Below are 18,155 nucleotides of genomic sequence, written 5' to 3' on the forward strand. Positions count from 1 at the left end.
TGAAGTTGAGAGCCTGGCATGCCATCTGTGAGGTGGCTGGGACTGCTTTGTTTGTCTCAGTTTCCTTTTCTGTAAATGGGGCAAATGATAATGTAGAACTTACCTCATAGGGTTGTTGCAAGGATGAAAAGCAATAATGTGTTAAATGTTCAACGTACAGTATATTATATGCTCTTAAGAAATACTAACTGCTGTCATCATCATTAATTGTAGTCTGGATGAACATTAAACAAACACACAAGTAAACAGGTAAGTGAAAATTGGGATAAGTGCTATGAAAGAAATAAGGTGGTACTGACATTGAGTTGCTGGGAGGGGAGAGGACTGCAGGGAGGGTTCTTTTGAGCCTCTGAGATGTGAAGGTGGAGAAAGGTAGTCAGTTGAGGGGTGGAGGGAAGAATCTTCCAGGCTGAGGGAACAGCATTAACAAAGGCTCTGAGGCATGGAAGATCTTGACATGCAGAAAACTAGGAGAGGATCATGTGGCTGGAACGGGGAGAGAAAAGGGGGACAGTTTTGTGACATGGGGGAGGTGGTTAGGGTTAAGATTGGGGAGTGTGTGTGGAAGTTGTCTTAAAGTTCTTAGAATTTATTCTGAAAATGACAGGAAGACATCGAAGATTTCTGAGCAAGAGAGTGACTTGGTAGATTGCAGTTTCAGAACAGTGGCTGGTCACTGTGTGGAAATGGAAGGCTGGTTAGGAGGTTCCTACCTTGGACCAGGTGAGACCTGCTAGTGGCTTGAACTAAGATGGTTATGGTGGAGGGAGAGAAGTGTGTGTATTTGAGATATTTTGGAGCTGGCATCTTCAGAACTTGATGATGGAAAGGGAAGTATCAAGAATTCCTCTCAGATTTCTGATTGAACAGCTAGATGAACGAAAATGTCATTTGCTTTGTTGAGAAAAGCAATATTTATCAATTAATCACTGTAAGCTGGGGTGATCCAGGAAGTTTTTGTGTAAGCTGATACTTGAACTGACCCCACACGTTGGGTCCGACTCAGATGGTGCCTCCTTTCCAAGCACTAATCTTCATTTTCCCTTTTTGGTTCTGAATTTTTTCCCGATCCTGTCTCCCTTATGGCAGAATAATAATAGATGACACTTGTTAGGTGTGCTCTTATTTTGATTCTTCACAACTCTGTTATCCTGACTTTATAGATGGGATACTGATGCAGAGCTCTGCAGAACTCTAACAGTTGCAGAACTGAGACAATTAAACTGTCTGCCTTCAGAGCCAGTGCACTTATGTGCCAGCTCTGTGCAAGCTGTAATATAAAAAACAATGGAATCCTACATATTAGCATCATACTTTTATCAGTTCAGTCCTCAGTATTTAGACGGTTACCTTAGAAAGCCAAGTTTTATAAATTTGCAAACTGGTACACATTACCATTTTTCATAGTGAACATGTTTTGTGTCATACCTCACAGTAGGCATTGCAAAGTTCTTCTGAAGAACTATATGTATATACTGATTACAAATGTGTTTTTGAAAATGTATTTTGTTATGCTAACAAAAAATCACAGGTGATTTTTAGACTGATAAAATACATTTTCAAGTTTGTTGGGTACATTTTATGTTGTAAGTTAAGTAAGGCATGTTAAAGATAATGTTGCTTTTAAAAATGTGGGCTGACCAGTTAGCTCATTTGGTTAGAGCATGGTGTAATAAAAATGTCATGTGGCATTTAAAGAGAGATATAAGAGAAAGAAAGGGTAGTGCAGGGATTCACGAGTAGACAGTATTATCACTATAGTACAGTCTCTAGTTCTTAGCTTTCTAAATCTGGAAACTCAATTCTATAGGAATACAAAGAGTTGATTAAAATTTAAGGAACTGACACACATTAACCCAAGTCACAGCAGATTGACTGATAAACCAGAGTGTCAATTTCTTGATTTGCAGAGGAGAGTATGTGTTTCTGGTGATTGCTACCACTCGGAAGAACACTTAACACATAGTATACCCTCAACAAATATGAACGGAATCATTCTCTGTAGCTTCATGTTTCTTAACAATGTACTTAGACTATTGTAGTGGATTGAATTATGTCCCCCTAAAACTCATTGAAGCTTGAATTGTGTCCCCCAAGTTTTATGTATTAGAAACTTAGCCCCCACTGTGACTGTTAAGAGGATGGGAAATCCTATTATGGTAATTGAAAGGTGGAGTCTTGAGGAGGTGATTGGATTATAGGACCATGCAGTAGTGAATGGATTAAAAATGATGGTCATAGGCATGGTTCTGAGGGCTTTAAAGGAAGAGGAGAGTCTGTCTCTCTTCCTCTTGCTCTCTCTGCTTCCACCATCTTGCAATGTGAGACCCCAGCGTCACTGTTGCCACCACTAGATGGACTTTGGGCTTCCTAGCCTCAGAAACTGTAAGCAATAAATTTGGTTTTCTTATAAATTACCCAGTTCCATGTATTTTGTTATAAGTAACAAAAATGGACTAATACAACTATTATTTTTTAATATTATCTCTGTCTTCGATATTATTTTTGTTATGGTTTTTGGAGACTTAGCTTTCTTACATCCTTTTAATCTTCATTACAGTTTTTGGTTAAATCGGTAGTCAGTGCTAACAGTATTATGTCATTACTGTTGACTACTCAGCCACATTATATACTATGATTACCTTTTTTTTTTTAATGACTTTGATTTCCCTGGAACTAATAATTATGTTTTTAAAATTTGTTTTATTTTCTATGTATCTCTTACTAATATTTCACAAATGTTCCAATAGACAGGTCATATGCCTATTAGCTATTTTACTGAACCTTCAAATACAGTTCCAAATCTAGCAGTTCCATTTTTCCTTTCCCAGAGATCTCACTTTAGCAGTTATCCATCTTCCTGTTCCATTCTGAGTTGGCAGCTCTGCAGGTCTGGTATACAGTTGTAAGCTTGGGATTTTTCTTACATGTTGGATTTTCTGTTCCTTGGATACCACATTTTTGTTTCTTTTGGTTTACTCGTTTTATTGAAGCACATGCTCTAGAATGTATAGGAAGAAAAGCTTTTGAGTCTTTGCATGTCTGAAAAAATTTTCATTCTACTCTTACACTTGATTTGTTGGGAGTAGGGGGTTGGCTAAATATGGTATTCTAAGCAGAAAATTGCCCTCTGATTTTGAAGGCATAGTCCGCTGTCTTCTAGAATACTACAAAAGCCCATGTCATTTTGATTTGGGTTTTTATTGTGACTTGTTTTTCCTTATAAATGTTCTTGAGATTTTCTCTTTCATATTTTATATTTAACGATAGTCTCTATCACCTATCTGCTATGGTGTAACCCACCACCCTAAACTTAGTGGCTCGAAATAGTAACCTTTTTATTTGTCAGTGATTGCTCAGCTGGGTGTTGGGAGACACTTTTCTTGGGTCTCTCTGGGTCTCTTACATTACTGCACATCGTGCAAACAGAGGCACTGCCAGCTTTTCTTCTTGACCATCTTTTCAAGGGTGTTTATAGAGTGAGCAGCTTCAGAAGATAGAATGTCTCCCTCCAGAGCACAGAGCAGGTTTTCTGGGCCAGAAATTGAGCAGGCTTACTTGTAGCCCATTATAAAACAGAAGATTCCCTAAGTTCAGGGTTCCTCAGTTGTAATGCAAACCTGGGTCACCCTGCGTCACCGCTGTGGGGTGTGAGGGCAAGAGGGAACTGAGGCAAAGATTAAGGTCATGCTGCATGCTGTGCTGTGAATAACAGAGCACCTTGTTTCTGATCCAGGAGTCTCCTTGTCTTCTGCCAGTGTTATGAAACTGTGGCGGGCTAACTTAGGGTAAAATCTCAGGTCCTCTATAATTCTTGACACTGAGCAGGTCTTCTATTGGTCTTGCTAATAATGTCACTCATGTGGCTGTAGTCACTGAGTGGCTATACTGAGCTGGAAAGTCTTATCATGGCCTCACTCATGTGTCTGGTAGCTGATACTCTCATCTGGGCCTCTTTCCGTGTGGCCCCTCATCCTCAGAAAGGCAAGCTTAGCTTCTTTATAGAGCAGTGGCAGCATTCCTAAAGGATGAGAGTGGAAGCTGTAAGTATTCTTGACATCGAGCTTCAGAATCACATGATGTCACTTGTGCCATATTTTATTGGTGTTCAAAATGAGTCTTGAAGCCAGTCTAAATGAAAGGGATGGGAAAATAATAAATGCCATTTCTCGATGGGAAGAGTGGCAACGTCACCCTTGAAAAGGGCATATCTAAAGAAACAGAAAGAATTATTGTGGCTGTCTTTGCATATGTACGGTGGGTTTTTTATGCTTTCCATTCATTGTGCTAGTACTTGGTAGGCCCTTTTATATCTTTCATAACTTCCTCTTATCTTTTTCTTTCTCCTTCTGGAACTTTCATTACTTACATGTTGGATCAGTTGTCTGAATTTTATCATTTCTTCTCTATTGTCTGTCTCTTTGTCTTCCTTGTTCTACTTTCTGGGTAATTTTATTGATTTTTCTATTCTGTTGAGTTTTTACATTTCAGGTATCATGTTTTCAGTTTCTACAAGGACATTAATGATTTTTTAAAATATTTTTCATCTGATCCTTATTTTTTTCTTCCAACGTACCTTTTTTTTCTCGCTTTTAAAAACTTATATTTTTAATCTTGGAACCTTTCTTCAGTTTTCTAATGATTGATTAGGCCTTTATTCATATTTAAGAGTGAAGAAGAGACACACACGAACATTTGCAAACTTTGTGTACCTGGGTGGGACTTGTTGACTAAGAGTGCCGTTGGTTAGCAAGTATCGATAGAAGATTCCAGATGACAGTATCTGTAGGTCTTTTCTCTAGTGTTGTTCAGTTCCTACAGAGAAGAATCCTCTAATCTGTCTATTCTGAGAGCAGGGTGGGAGGAAGGGGCTAGGGGCAGCACTGTTCAGTATGGCTTTCACATAGCTCCTTGTCGTTGTCTAGCATTTCACCCCTGAATTCCTCTGGGCCATTATGAACCTGAACCCTTAGCCTCTTTAGTTCATTTTTTTCCAGTAACAAACCTACTTACCAAAGAGGCTGAGGAGGATTAGTTGCTAGGGTGTGCGAAGTAAAGAAGATTGGGTCTTACTGCTCGGTAGATGGACTTTGCACAGATCACCTTGTTTTTAGCCTAGAGCTTCAGTACCCTCTTCAGTGATATCTCAGAGTTCTAACCTGTCGCTCCTTGGGTTTTCTCTCCCATTGGCTTTCTGTTTTCCAAGCTTTGTTGCCATCTTTCTTTTGTAGTTGTCTCCTTTTTGGTCCTCTTGTCCTTGGGATCTTTCCTGTCATTGTAGTAGAGTTTCAAGGGGGAAATAGGGATAAATGCACATGTTTAGCCAGAGCTTCCTTTTCCATTTTTCTTGTATAGCCTTTGTGTAGCTCCTGTGCTGGTTCTTCGTTCTTCTTTTGATTATTTTTTTTTTTTCCAAAGATGTGAGTTCTTCCAAGGCTAATTGTAGTTGAGTGTTGAGGAGGGGCCAGGGCAGTGTTCTGATTATTCCCTCTGAGTTCTTTTAGCTTTTGTTCCCCTGCTGGATGGCCCTTTTCAACACCCTGCTTTGCTTACTGGCTTCTTCAAAGATAGGGTGCCTGAGTACCCCCTGCCCCCCAGCCTTTTCTGTGGTCCAGCCTAGACCCAGAGTAATTCCTGACACCAGCCTACGTGCTCTGTTTTCATTGTACAAAGAAAAGACTTGGTTTTGTCCCCCAAGGGTGTCCTGTCAACTGTGTAGAACAGCTTTTCAGACATTTCCTTTTGATGTCTTCCTGCATCCTTTGATGTTGTCTGTCTTGGGCAGCACTTTCACATATATTGGGTTTCAGAGTCATAGATAATTCTTAGTATTATCAGAGATGGAGTTTCAGTTCTCTTTTCCTTGTTTTCAGTGCTTTCTGACAAGAGGGCATAAAGTTTTTATTCTGCCATCTCTTACTGGATGTGCACTCTTGTTAATTTTATATTGTTTTTTATTCATTTCATAAAAAGTGAACTTTTCCTTATATTATTCCCCAATTCTAAGGCTGTTTTATATATATATTCAGTACACCTGAAATTATGATGACATAGTACCAAAGTTTTTTTCTTGCTTAATTTTCGCTTTATGTGTTCTTAGGGAAGATCCACCAACACACTCTCAGCCAGACAGTGATGATGAAGCAGAAGAAATACAGGTTGGTAAAAAATAAGATAATCTGTTCTGTAGACTCTTTTAATTTAAATGATCTCTGAAATGGTTCTGACATTTAGATCGTATCTAAACATTTGATAAAAGTGAGAAATTACATGAAAAACTCACCTTGACATATATTTTTACATATAAATTGTGTTCAGAAAAAGATGTCTCCTGTTTATGTATCATTTTTAGGTGGAGTGCTGATTTTTGAAAGCCCAAAACAGTATTTGATTTTAATGTTTTTTATGTTGTCTGTTCCATGCAGTGGTCTGATGATGAGAACACAGCCACACTTACGGTAAGAGCAACATGTCATCTGTGTGGGGATGGCTTTACACTGTCACAGAACAGTTAGCTTCGAGGTTTAAATGCATACCTCCCTAAATTCCCATGTACTCACCATTTCAAGTATCTTTTTTCTCTGTGGGCTATTATTTATTATTTTGAAAAATAACTTGAATCATTATTTAACAGGCAAACATGGTTTGCTTTCCTTTTCCCTTTGATTGCAAAGGAGATATTTTAAGTGCATATTTGATGCTTTGACATGTTTGTTGTTTTGATGTTTTTTCTTTCTTTTTTTTTTTTTGGTGGCTGGCCAGCAAAAAAAGGATCTGAACCTTTGACCTTGGTGCCATAAGGTGGCGCTCTAACCAACTGAGCTAACTGGCCAGCAACCTGTTTCTGTTAAACTCTGAAAGAAGGAATCAAGCCTAACATTAAACTCTGAGATTCCCAGATCTGTGGACCTAAATTAAAGTGAAAATCTATTTTAACTTATTCAAGTATATTTAAATGGTATAAAAATTACAGTTTCTTTCAAGCACAAATAGAAAAGTACGTGACTTTAACCAACATTTTATATAAAAATATAGAACTTGATGAAGCATATTGTAGTCTTTCAGGATAAGAGTGCTGTTGTGAAATTCCTCTTAAAAATTTTTTTAATAAAAATATTTTTAGAGGAATGATTGAAGCAAAAACTGTAATTCTAAAAATAGATAAATGAAACTCCTCATACCTTGAGATAAAAAGTCTTTCTCTTTAATAAAATCCTTTACAAATAAATGAAAAAAGGGAACTAGTTCTAATAGAACTCTAATAAGATGATACTAATGTTTATTTTAATGAAAGAAATATGGTTTCCAGGGTACAAGGGGAAAAAAAGTGGAGATGCCTAAAACTGACATATTTCCCTAGGTATGAAAAGTTAAGCATGTCAGCAGATGAAGAAATGGAAAATTTGTGTGTTTTATTAACTCTGGACACCATACAGATTACTTTTCTTGTATGAAAATTCCATTCAATGTAATTGTTACCTATCTACCATACTCAGGGCACTCTGCTGGGTTCTATGAGATAAACAAAGATGAATGTGATTTGATTCTTGTCATTAGGGAGTTTATAAACCAGTGAGGAAAGGTGACAAAAGGTAGGGGGTGGATGGCAGTGCTGTCAGAATAGAGAGAGCAGTTACAACTGAGGGAAGTGCTTGAAGGGAGAAGTGGTATTTGACCTGGTCCTTAAAGGTGGCAAGGATTATCAGTATCAGCTCATGTTTTTAAATATGTATAGATGGATAGATACAGAAATTAATAATATAAAAGTGTGTGTATCTTAGTCTGTTCCTGTAACAAGATACCTTAGACTGGGTAATTTATAAGTAATAGAAATTCATTTCTCACAGTTCGGGAGGTTAGGAAGTCCAAGATCACGCACCAGCACGTTCAGTGAGTGTCTTGTGAGAGTTTGTTCTCTACTTCCAGGATGGCGTCTTGTTGCTGCATCTTCACATGGCAGAAGAGACGGAAGGGTCAGGCAGCTCTCTAGAGCCTCTTTTATGAGGGCATTAATCCCATTCAGAGGACAGAGACCTCATGACTTAATCACTTCCCACATTTTAATACCACCACAAGGGGAATTAAGTTTAAACATGAATTTTGGGGAGACACAGACATTCAAACCATTGCAATATGCATGTGTGCATGTGTGTCTATTTACCAAACTGTTCACCAAGAAGATTTAGAGTCAGTGACATATGACATCATGATAGCTCTGAACATACCTAGTGCCCTAATCTTGGTTTCTAAATACCATTCTCTACTACCAGGAATCAAAATTTCTTGGAAAAATTTAGGACTGGGGTGAGGAATGTAAAAGTGAACCTGCAACAACTTGTCATGCCAGAAACTATGGAAATGCTCAAAGAATGACAGGGATGTGACGGAAAGATTGAAGCCAGCTTGAAGGGGCTCCTACTGGCTGAAACTTTGAGCATCACAACAAATAATGATAGTAATAGATTATAACCCATTGATTAAAAGAAGAATCCATGATCTCATAGTGACATAAATAAAAGTGATTACATTTATTTAATTTATTTAATGGGGGAGAAGAGAAGCCCTTCTTCAGTAGTAAAGCAGTAACTAATAAATGTAGAAGGAAGGAATTAGAAATTACCATTTGGCAACCATTACAGTAATGTTTGATTGAATAGAGGTTAAAAACAGTGGGTAAATATTTGATGAAAAAGAAGATTATTTGCATATTCTCAAAATAATCTCCACCCAAATTACTTACTAATTCCAAAGGGAAAAATAGTACCTTTACAGTGGCAAGACCTGGCATCCTTATGATCAGAGTTAATCTTATGGGTGATACTTGCAAGGTGTGTTCCTGATATGATGCACAGCAAGGACACATCACCTGCCTCAGCTGCATACCTGAACCTAAAAATGAGGAAACATCCAACACACTCAACTGTTTGGAAATTATGATAACTGCCCTGTGCGCTTCAAAAATGTTAAAAGTCATGAATGATAAGAACAACAGAGAGAGGAACTGTTACAGATCAAAGGAGATTAAAGAGACGTGACAGCTAGATGCAATGTATGATTCTAGACTGGATCCTGGACCAGAAAAGTTTTGATTTTTTATTTGCTATAAAAGATATTGTTAGAACAACTGGAAAATTTTAAAGAAGATCTGTAGATTAGATAATGGTATTATATAGTGTTAGTTCTCTGATTTTGATAATTTTACTGTGTTCTGCAAGAGAATGTTAAAATGGCTTTTTAGGAAATACACGCTGAAGTATTTAGGGTAAAGGGGCATCATGACTGCAACTTACTCTAAAACAGTATAGTAATAAATATGTGTTATATATATGAATATAAATAAACCATACGCACATGCATAGATAAACAGAGAGGAGGGGCTGGGGCGAGAATGATAAAATAAATGTGGTAAAACGGGGAGTCTGGGTGAAGAGCATATAGAAATTCTTGGTATCTTCTTAATGATGTTTCTGAAAGCCTGAAATTATTTAAAAATAAAAACTTAATGAAAAGGAGTTTGGGTTTCACTGGGTGGATATAGAAATTCTTGGTATTCTTCTTAATGATGTTTCTGAAAGCCTGAAATTATTTAAAAATAAAAACTTAATGAAAAGGAGTTTGGGTTTCACTGGGTGGAACTAGATGGAATTGGGGAACATTCATGGTAGAAAAACACTCTTAGTAGAGGAAAATGTGAGCATGGACCTGGGGTGGGAAAGTCCAAGGTATTGGCTAATGGTGAATAGCCCATTAGTGTAGGTGCAAAAGCAGTCAAATTAATGATTGGAAAAAATAATCAAGATGGGTAAATTTCAAAAACACAATGGTGAATTTAAAAGATTAAGTTGATAAAAGTATACCATAGCACATGACAGCATTTATGTTAAATTTTTTGAATGCCATATTTTATGGACAAGCACACCTAAGTATGAAATCATAAATATAGAATACATCTCAGTTTGGTAATGATGATTGCCTGTGGGGAGAAAGAGAAGGATTAGGGAGGAGAACAAGGAGATAGGAGCTTCATTTCTATCTGTAATGTTTTTTCCTTTAAGACGTGTAAAGGTCCAAAAAGCAAAAAAAAATAAAAAATGAACAAAAAAAATTATTTAGAAAAAAATGAAAGAATTGTAGAGGTCTCGATCAGATATGCCAAATTATTGAATGTTTCAACCCAGGAAAACATGGGTATACATTTTTTGTATTTAAAACGTTTCATAATTCTAAAACAATTAATTAAGAATGAATGAATCCTATCCTTTCTGAATGAGTGTGGTAGAGGGTGCTATGTGAGGTTGGAAAGATGGGTAGGTGAGTCCAGATCACAGAAAGTCAGTGGCTATCTGGTTAAAAGTGTAAATTTTATCCCATTTACACTGGTAACCTTTTCCCAGACAATTGAGGTGTTATGCATATTTAAAATTGGCTAGTTGAGCTATGAGCTTAAAAGAATCCTATTAGTTAAATTTGTTTATAGATAATTTTCAGGAAATGGTAAAATCACAACTCCCATACAGACATAAAACTCTTTAAGACATGTTAAAACTTTTATTTAACTTATAGAGGAACCAGACCGATGTTAGGACTGGTTCAAAAGAGAATCCAAAGAAAATACGTATTTATAGTTGAGGAATATTGAAAACAATATGTAAATGAAACAAAACTGGTTTTGTCTCCTACAGGGTGGGAGAGAAGACAGTTGGACCTCTTTCAGACAGAATGGAAATTGCACGTGCATAACACTTACCTACAATTTACCGAATCATGAAATAGCTCACAGACCTAGCTAGAATCAGGTAACCCAGAAGGGTGCCCTGTATATAGACAGTACATAGTCTTCCACTGAGAACTACGCATAAACTTTTTATAATTTAAATTTGTTTTGTAATCCTTATGGCAAGATTTTCTAAGGTTGCATATTTTTGAGGATTTGAGGGAACCAACATGTTTTAAAATGCAACACATATATATATAAAGCAATCCTTAGATGTCAAGTTTTGGGGGATAGGAATATGAAATTGTTTTGTCTTTGAAGGTTGAATCACTTCATGATGTAAAATTTGTGTAGCTGTGCCGTTTATAGGAAAATATTGCTAAGTCATATCTTAAAGTGGTTTTCTTGGGTAGTGTTCTAGGGGTGCCAAATCAATGGCTTATTATAAGGAAATCATTGGCTTAACATAGGCATAATCCCTTTTGATGGGGAGAGGCAAATCGAAAATAAAGGACTCTTAATGCTGTTATTCATTTTGAAAGCCTTTCTAAATTACTCCAGTTTAATTTCATGTATCTAAGCTAAAGAAGTAGTCCAATGCAAGATAGATCCAGGGGCAGCCTATCAGATCATTAAAAGATATAGTTGTTAACCAGTCTAGAGGTCAGTCTTAGCACTAGCAGAAGGAAAGAGCCTAATTGGTCCTTAAGCTCTCACTTCTTTTCTTACTGGCTTAAACCTGCTTCTAGTTTTGTGGGTATATTGCTTATTTTTTCTTTTCCCTTTTTGTCTTAACAAACTTACAACTATTTACCATATATTACTATTTTTTAAAACTTATTTCTTTGATCTGTTTCCCTTCCAGACTCTTGTCACAGTTTTTTCTCTCAACTGGGTTAGATCTTGGGGATCTGCATAAACCATTCGATTTGTTTTCGAAATGTGTAGTTTAGTTAATTCTAGACCTAGTCTGATTTTTTTTGGTCTTGGAATAAGTTGATTACTGGATTTTTTCATAACTTGCAATTGCCCAGTAGGGGGCAGCAGTCCCCTTTGCAGGGATAATGTGAATAAATGACCATGTGGAGAACCTGTTAGTATGTTTGTATTCCGTCTTCTGAAGCCTTCACCTTTTTTACTTTTCTTTTGTTTTTGGCAGTTGGCCAGTAAGGGGATCCGAACTCTTGACCTTGGTGTTATCAGCATCATGCTCTAAGCAAGTGAGCCAATTGCCCAGCCGTTACTTTTCTTTTCTCTAACTTAGGTCATGAGCTCTGTTGACAGTGCCATAAATTGCTCAAGACAGGGCATGATGGATATCAAGCTTAAGTTCCCATTTAACAACAGCATTTCTTTTTATGTCCCGGTTGAAACCAATACTTAGAATCTTTCAGTCACTTGCTTGTGTAAAATACGCATTTTAAAGTCAAACAAAATGAAAAGAACATTTTCACTTGACCAAGGTCCTATTTTTGAGTTTGGTTTATATTAAAACCTGTCTGGGAATAGCAGTGTTTAAATACAGTTTACCACATCATTTATTTTTTATTCTCATGAAGTCTTTTGGGGCTCTGTCCAAGACATTTTTTCTGCAAACAGAAAGGCTTCTGACTCTTTAGGTGTGGAGTGTGATTTTTGAGAACTGGGTACAGTGCTATTCCACCTGTCTCTTTTCACTTAATAAATACTGGTTTTATGTAGGTGTACAGAGAACACCTTCCTCACATCCCCAGATGCCTATGACATCTGTCTTTTTAGCTTTGTTCATTTTCTTTTGGAAAGTGCTATTTGAGCAGCTGGTTATTATTTATCTCTCCGGTAAATGTTATTTGATCACTGATTTTGTTTAACTGAATTAAAAAATTCTCATAGTAATTTGTATACTAAGTTCTGCTTTAACACTCTAAACTATAACCTTGAAATTTTTATCTTGTTTTTCATATTTACTGTTATGATATTGACTTGCTCAAATGATTTCTACTTTCTCTCTGTAGGCACCAGAATTTCCCGAGTTCACCACTAAAGTCCAGGAAGCTATCAATTCCTTGGGGGGCAGTGTCTTTCCTAAACTTAACTGGAGTGCCCCAAGGGTAAGAACACATAAGTAAATCTCTTATTATATGAATATTCTTTGTTTTGCTATTCATTTCATTTTATATCCCTATAGCAGGTCTAATTATATTCTGAATTTTAGGAAAAATATCGTGGAATTTATTATTACTTTCCCTCTATTCACCCCCCCCCCAATTTTGCTGTACACTTTCCTGGGTCTGTGAAATACTGTATATTCTGCAAGAAGACAGTTTCAACCTCTTGTGTTGCTGATTGCGCTAGAATTCTGAGGAAATTCATTCTCAACTCTATTCAAAACTTCAGCTGTTCAGTTTAACAGAATAGTTTTTCTCTGTTGAAAAGGTATAAAAATGTCACAGGATGTAGAAATAAAGCAGTTTGAGAAATCAACTGATATTTTCTTAATTTGTGTTTTATTATTTTAATATTGCATTGACAAAATTTTTGTAAAAGTTAAGGCTTATGGGGAAATTCTCTATTTTTTCTAATCCAATAGAAGACAATTTTATGTCACCAAAGCTCATTTAAGGAATCAAAGGCTTATGCAAATTTTCAAAAATCATCTTGTGCCTTTAAATTCTAAAACGAATGGTAACTTGTATTTAATCTAATTTTTACTTTTTAAAATTAGTTATACAGGTACATAGTTTAAAATTTCAAATAGATCTGCAAGCTCACTACAAAAATCAGGTCATGACACCCATTTTACTTCATGATTTTCTTTTTTTTTTAAAAGATGACTGGTAAGGGGATCTTAACCCTTGACTTGGTGTTGTCAGCACCACGCTCTCCCACGTGAGCTAACCGGCCATCCCTATATGGGATCCGAACCCGTGGCCTTGGTGTTATCAGCACCACACTCTCCCGAGTGAACCACAGGCCGGCCCTACTTCACGATTTTCCAGTCCCTAAAGGCAACCACTTTCAAATATTTTAGTACGTTCTTCATCTGTTTCTTTATTTTTCAGTTTCAGGTATTTATTATTGATTTTCCACTCTGAAACAAAAATTCAGCTCTTTCACCTCTCATCCCCTCTACTTTCTATTCCATTGTCCTCATTATAGACACATCATATTTTGATTAGATCAATATTCAGTGTGTCCAGTTACTGTGATTATGCAAGCACTATGCACACTAGTTCCCCATTATCTGTAGGGTCACTTGTCATAGTTTCAGTTACCTGCAATCAGCCACAGTCCAAAAATATTACACTATTTTGAGAGAGACCACATTTATATAACTTTTATTACAGTATTTTGTTGCGATTGTTTTATTATTAGTTATTGTTGTTAATCTCTTATTGTGCCTAATTTATAAATTAAACTTTACCATAGGTATGTATGTATAGGAAAAAACATAGTATGTATAGGGTTCAGTATTATCCTCAGTTTCCACTGGGGGTCTTGTAATGTATCCCCCACAGGTAAGGGGAGGCTACTGTACACATCTGGTAATATACTGTTGTTACTTTTGTTTTATTATTCAGCATTTTGTTTTCCTGGAGTTAATAATTGCTGTGTTCATTCATTTGCATGGTTTGTTATGTACATACTGTTATTTCAGTGGAGTTAAATGTGTGTACTCATTTGTTATGTACATACTGTTATTTCAGTGGAGTTAAATGTGTGTATGCTGATGCTCCCCAACTTACAATTGTTCAATTTACAGTTTCTTGACTTTACAGCAGTACAAAAGCAATATGCATTCAGGAGAAACTATTTTGAGTACCCATGCGACCATTCTGTTTTTCACTTTCAGTACAGTATTCAGTAAAATTATATGAGTTATTCAACACTTTATTGTAAAATACATTTTGTCTTAGATGATTTTGCCCAACTGCAGGGTAGTGTAAGTGTTCTGAACACATTTAAGGTAGGCTAGGCTAAGCTATGACGTTCAGTAAATTAGGTGAGTTAAATGCATTTTTGACTTACGTTTTCAACTTACAATGGGTTTATTGAGATGGGTTTATAGTTTTGAGTTTTTCACTTGTTTATTTGTTATTTATTGAGTGCCTGCTATGTGCCAGTGTTTTCTTCTATGTAGTGTGGATAATTGGATGGTTTTTTGTATTCATTAATTTTCTCAAAATTATGTTACTGTCCTGTGTCTGATCTATCTATAGGAGAGATGTGTTTTTCAAATGACTCAATTGTGCTGTCATTATTAGGTATGTTCCACGAGGCTTTGTGTCTATTGTACCTGCTGTTCTTCCTTTTTTGTTTGTTGACGTGTGTGAGACATTCACCGTTTAAAGTTGTGATGGTTCAGAAAATCTCACCTCCTTCTCTCCCAGGTTTAATAGACATGGGTCTTAACTGTCCGAACCATCAAAGTTCAGGCGTTCAGCTGTCAATCCCCAGAAATAGGAAGGAGGGAAATGATCTCTTTTTTTCTTGGAGAGTAGCTGGTCAGGCTGTTTCTTTACCACTTTTATCTTCTATCTGGAGTGTCAGTGTTTCTGATACTTCATTCCCTCCTTCTACCATCATTAGTAAGAAAAACATTGGGAAATGTTTGGACCCAGGCTAAAATGAGAGGACCCTAACATCTCAATGTTCATAATTGAGAGTCTGGCATGCAATGGTAATGCTCTTTGGTGCTGAGAAATGTAATTTAATATTTGACAGAAGTGCTAAAATTTGCTTGACTTTTTTCTTGAAACCCTTGAAATGGTATGCATTATTGATTTTGTTTCTAGGCCTGAGGTTCATTCACTAACATGGAATATGTTCTAAATAGCATGTGCTTTATTATTTAGGATGCTTACTGGATAGCCATGAATAGTTCTCTGAAATGTAAAACCCTCAGCGACATCTTTCTACTTTTCAAGAGTTCTGATTTCATCACTCGTGACTTTACTCAACCGTAAGTATCTCTTTGTTTTCCCATTTCAGTAGTTTTAAATACTCATATAAATATTTTTAATAGATGAAATTCCATTACTTTTAGTACTATTATAAACAACAGTTCCGTATAACAGCTATATTTCATGTTCCCAAAATGACGTAGTAAAGCAAATGTTTCTTTTCCTTTTGTAGTAAATGCTATACAATGAATATCCCTAAATATGAAGTACTTACTGTATCTCTGGCCATTAAGTATTATAGTAATTTTTTTTCCTATTATAAAACTGGTATATGTTTATCATAGAAATACAAAATTAGAGAGTATAGCTAAACAAAACTAGGAAATATAAAAGCACCCATAATCTCACCACAGTTGGCTCTATATAATTCCAGAATTCTATCTATGCATAGGTATAATATAAATATACCTGTCTTTACTTATATATAGATTTTTTACAAGGGGGGATCCTATAGTTCATAATGCTTAGTAGGCGGCTTTTTCACTTACCAGTTTAGAGTGATATTTTGCACGTCTTTGAATACTTAAATTCATCATTTTTTATTACCTTAATGGTATGCCCCTGGATAGCTATAGCATAATGTGTTTGACCAATCCTCTGTTCTTCTATACAGTCCTGAAGTGAATATCCTTGAGCTAAATATTGTGTGCTTCCCTAATTTTTTTCTTGGGTTAAATTTCTAGAAGTAGAATTGATGTGTTTCCTCTTTTCCCAGTCCCTCTGGAGCTAAAGAACTTTACTATGTGCTGTCTGGTCGTAGGTGGACGGAACACCTGCCCTGTTGAGCTGTAGATGCTCTCTTTCTGCTTCTTTTGTTCTGTCATCACATAGCAGTCATTTTTCTAGGCTCCTCCTCCTATCCCATTTTAAACACTCCAGTTATTTCAGCTAAGCTAATCTTTAAACTGTCCTTTAAAATAAAGCCTATCACAGAATCTAAAAGGTGAGCAGGAGAAAAGGTGAAAATATTGTATATGCATGCTACGTCTTCCCTGTTCATCCAGTTTAGTTTGCCCTGCCAGTTCACCCCATTTCAGCCTCAAATCTTTTTTTTGGAGATGAAGCCTGGCATGAATAAATAAGTTCACTACATGACAGTCATGCATCAATTCTGTCATACCTGAGCTCTGCAGCCTGGGCATATGGTTTTAGTATTATAGTAGTTTAAAAAAACAAAGTTAGGTAACAATCAACGAATGTGGTTGTATTGCAAGTTTATTATAAAAGGATTTTTTTTTTTTACCTGTATTAGTATTTCTGTTTTTACAGGAAAAAGCATATATTGTTTTGACATTTAGTTGATCAGCCTTTTTGATGGTTGTGTTGGCACAGGTGTCATTAGTTGTTGGAGTCCTTGTTTTAGTAATAATGCAGTAGCATTTTTCATTCTAGGAGATACCCTCTGATTAGGAAGAAGTTGTGCCTTTTTTTTTTTATTGTAAAGCTTTTTGACATCTAATGCTGTAAAAAAGTATATTATATTAAAAATACTCTGCACCTGTTGATTCATCTGATACAGATTTAATGTACGTTTAGTGTTGTTGCAGTGAGAGTGTGAGGACACTTTTGCCTTTCCAGAAATAATTATAAATCACATTTAATTCTGAGGCTGATGATTTTTTTAAAATCAACTTTGCTATTTATCAATCTGCTGCCTCCTCTTTTTGTCTTAGTTTAACCGATGTTCCAGTGGATGGTAGAAACACCAGTCAGTTGTTCTGCATTTTGTACTTTTTGACTTTTGCATGGGGAGGAAGTTAAATCAGCAAGTGAATTTGAGGCCTTGGATTTAGAGTGTTTACTCACAGAATGCCATCCTTCTTCTAGCATAAGTAACTAGGAGTTGGCAGGAGCAGATACTGAGCACTGAGCTTTCAGCCTTTTAGCTGGGCACCACTGACCTGTCACCCTTTTCTAGAAATATTTGTTGGTTGTCTGTTGTATAGCAATTAATAAGTCAGTTGCATAATAGTAAGTATTGTCATCATATAAAAATTTCTTATTGATAGAACTCATTAAAGAGGAACTCTTGTCACGATGGCCCTGTCTGGAAGCTCTTGAAAGTTTAAGAGTATAATTCTTTATATTGGAGAGGAACATATCTATGATTTAATTTACACTTTCCTTCCATAGGTTAGAAAATTGAGGCCTAAATCTGTTCAGCAATGTGTTCAAGTTTCCACAGATAGTAGAACCAAAACCCAAAAATAATTTCGATAACGTCATTCTAAAAGTTTTTTGTATTTTCATTTAATAAAGTTATAGATTCTTTCTTTTAAAATGCTTGCAATTAAAATATTATGTAATGGAATAAACTATCACTGAACATTACAATACATAATTAAATTCTATATGATATGTATAAAATTATATATTATAAAATGAGATTATGTTTATACTATTTTGAGGCTTGCCTTAACTAAACAAACAAATGGGCAGGATTGCAAATTAACAGAAGACTAACTGAAAATAGCTTACACATGGGGCTTTTAAATATA

At 36.0% G+C, this 18,155-nt stretch overlaps 1 protein-coding gene across 2 annotated transcripts in view; it reads left to right on the plus strand.

The window, feature by feature from the left end:
* CDC123 (cell division cycle 123) overlaps positions 1-18,155 on the plus strand; it is a 48,184-nt gene that overhangs the window by 4,162 nt on the left and 25,867 nt on the right. For both annotated transcript variants that reach the window (XM_063099086.1, XM_063099084.1), the window contains 4 exons: positions 6,101-6,158; positions 6,426-6,458; positions 12,709-12,804; positions 15,550-15,656. In XM_063099086.1, coding sequence (XP_062955156.1) covers positions 6,101-6,158; positions 6,426-6,458; positions 12,709-12,804; positions 15,550-15,656 — 294 coding nt within the window. The remainder of the gene's footprint in view (positions 1-6,100; positions 6,159-6,425; positions 6,459-12,708; positions 12,805-15,549; positions 15,657-18,155) is intronic.

Source organism: Cynocephalus volans, chromosome 6 (assembly GCF_027409185.1).
Source record: "Cynocephalus volans isolate mCynVol1 chromosome 6, mCynVol1.pri, whole genome shotgun sequence".
NCBI lineage: Eukaryota > Metazoa > Chordata > Mammalia > Dermoptera > Cynocephalidae > Cynocephalus > Cynocephalus volans.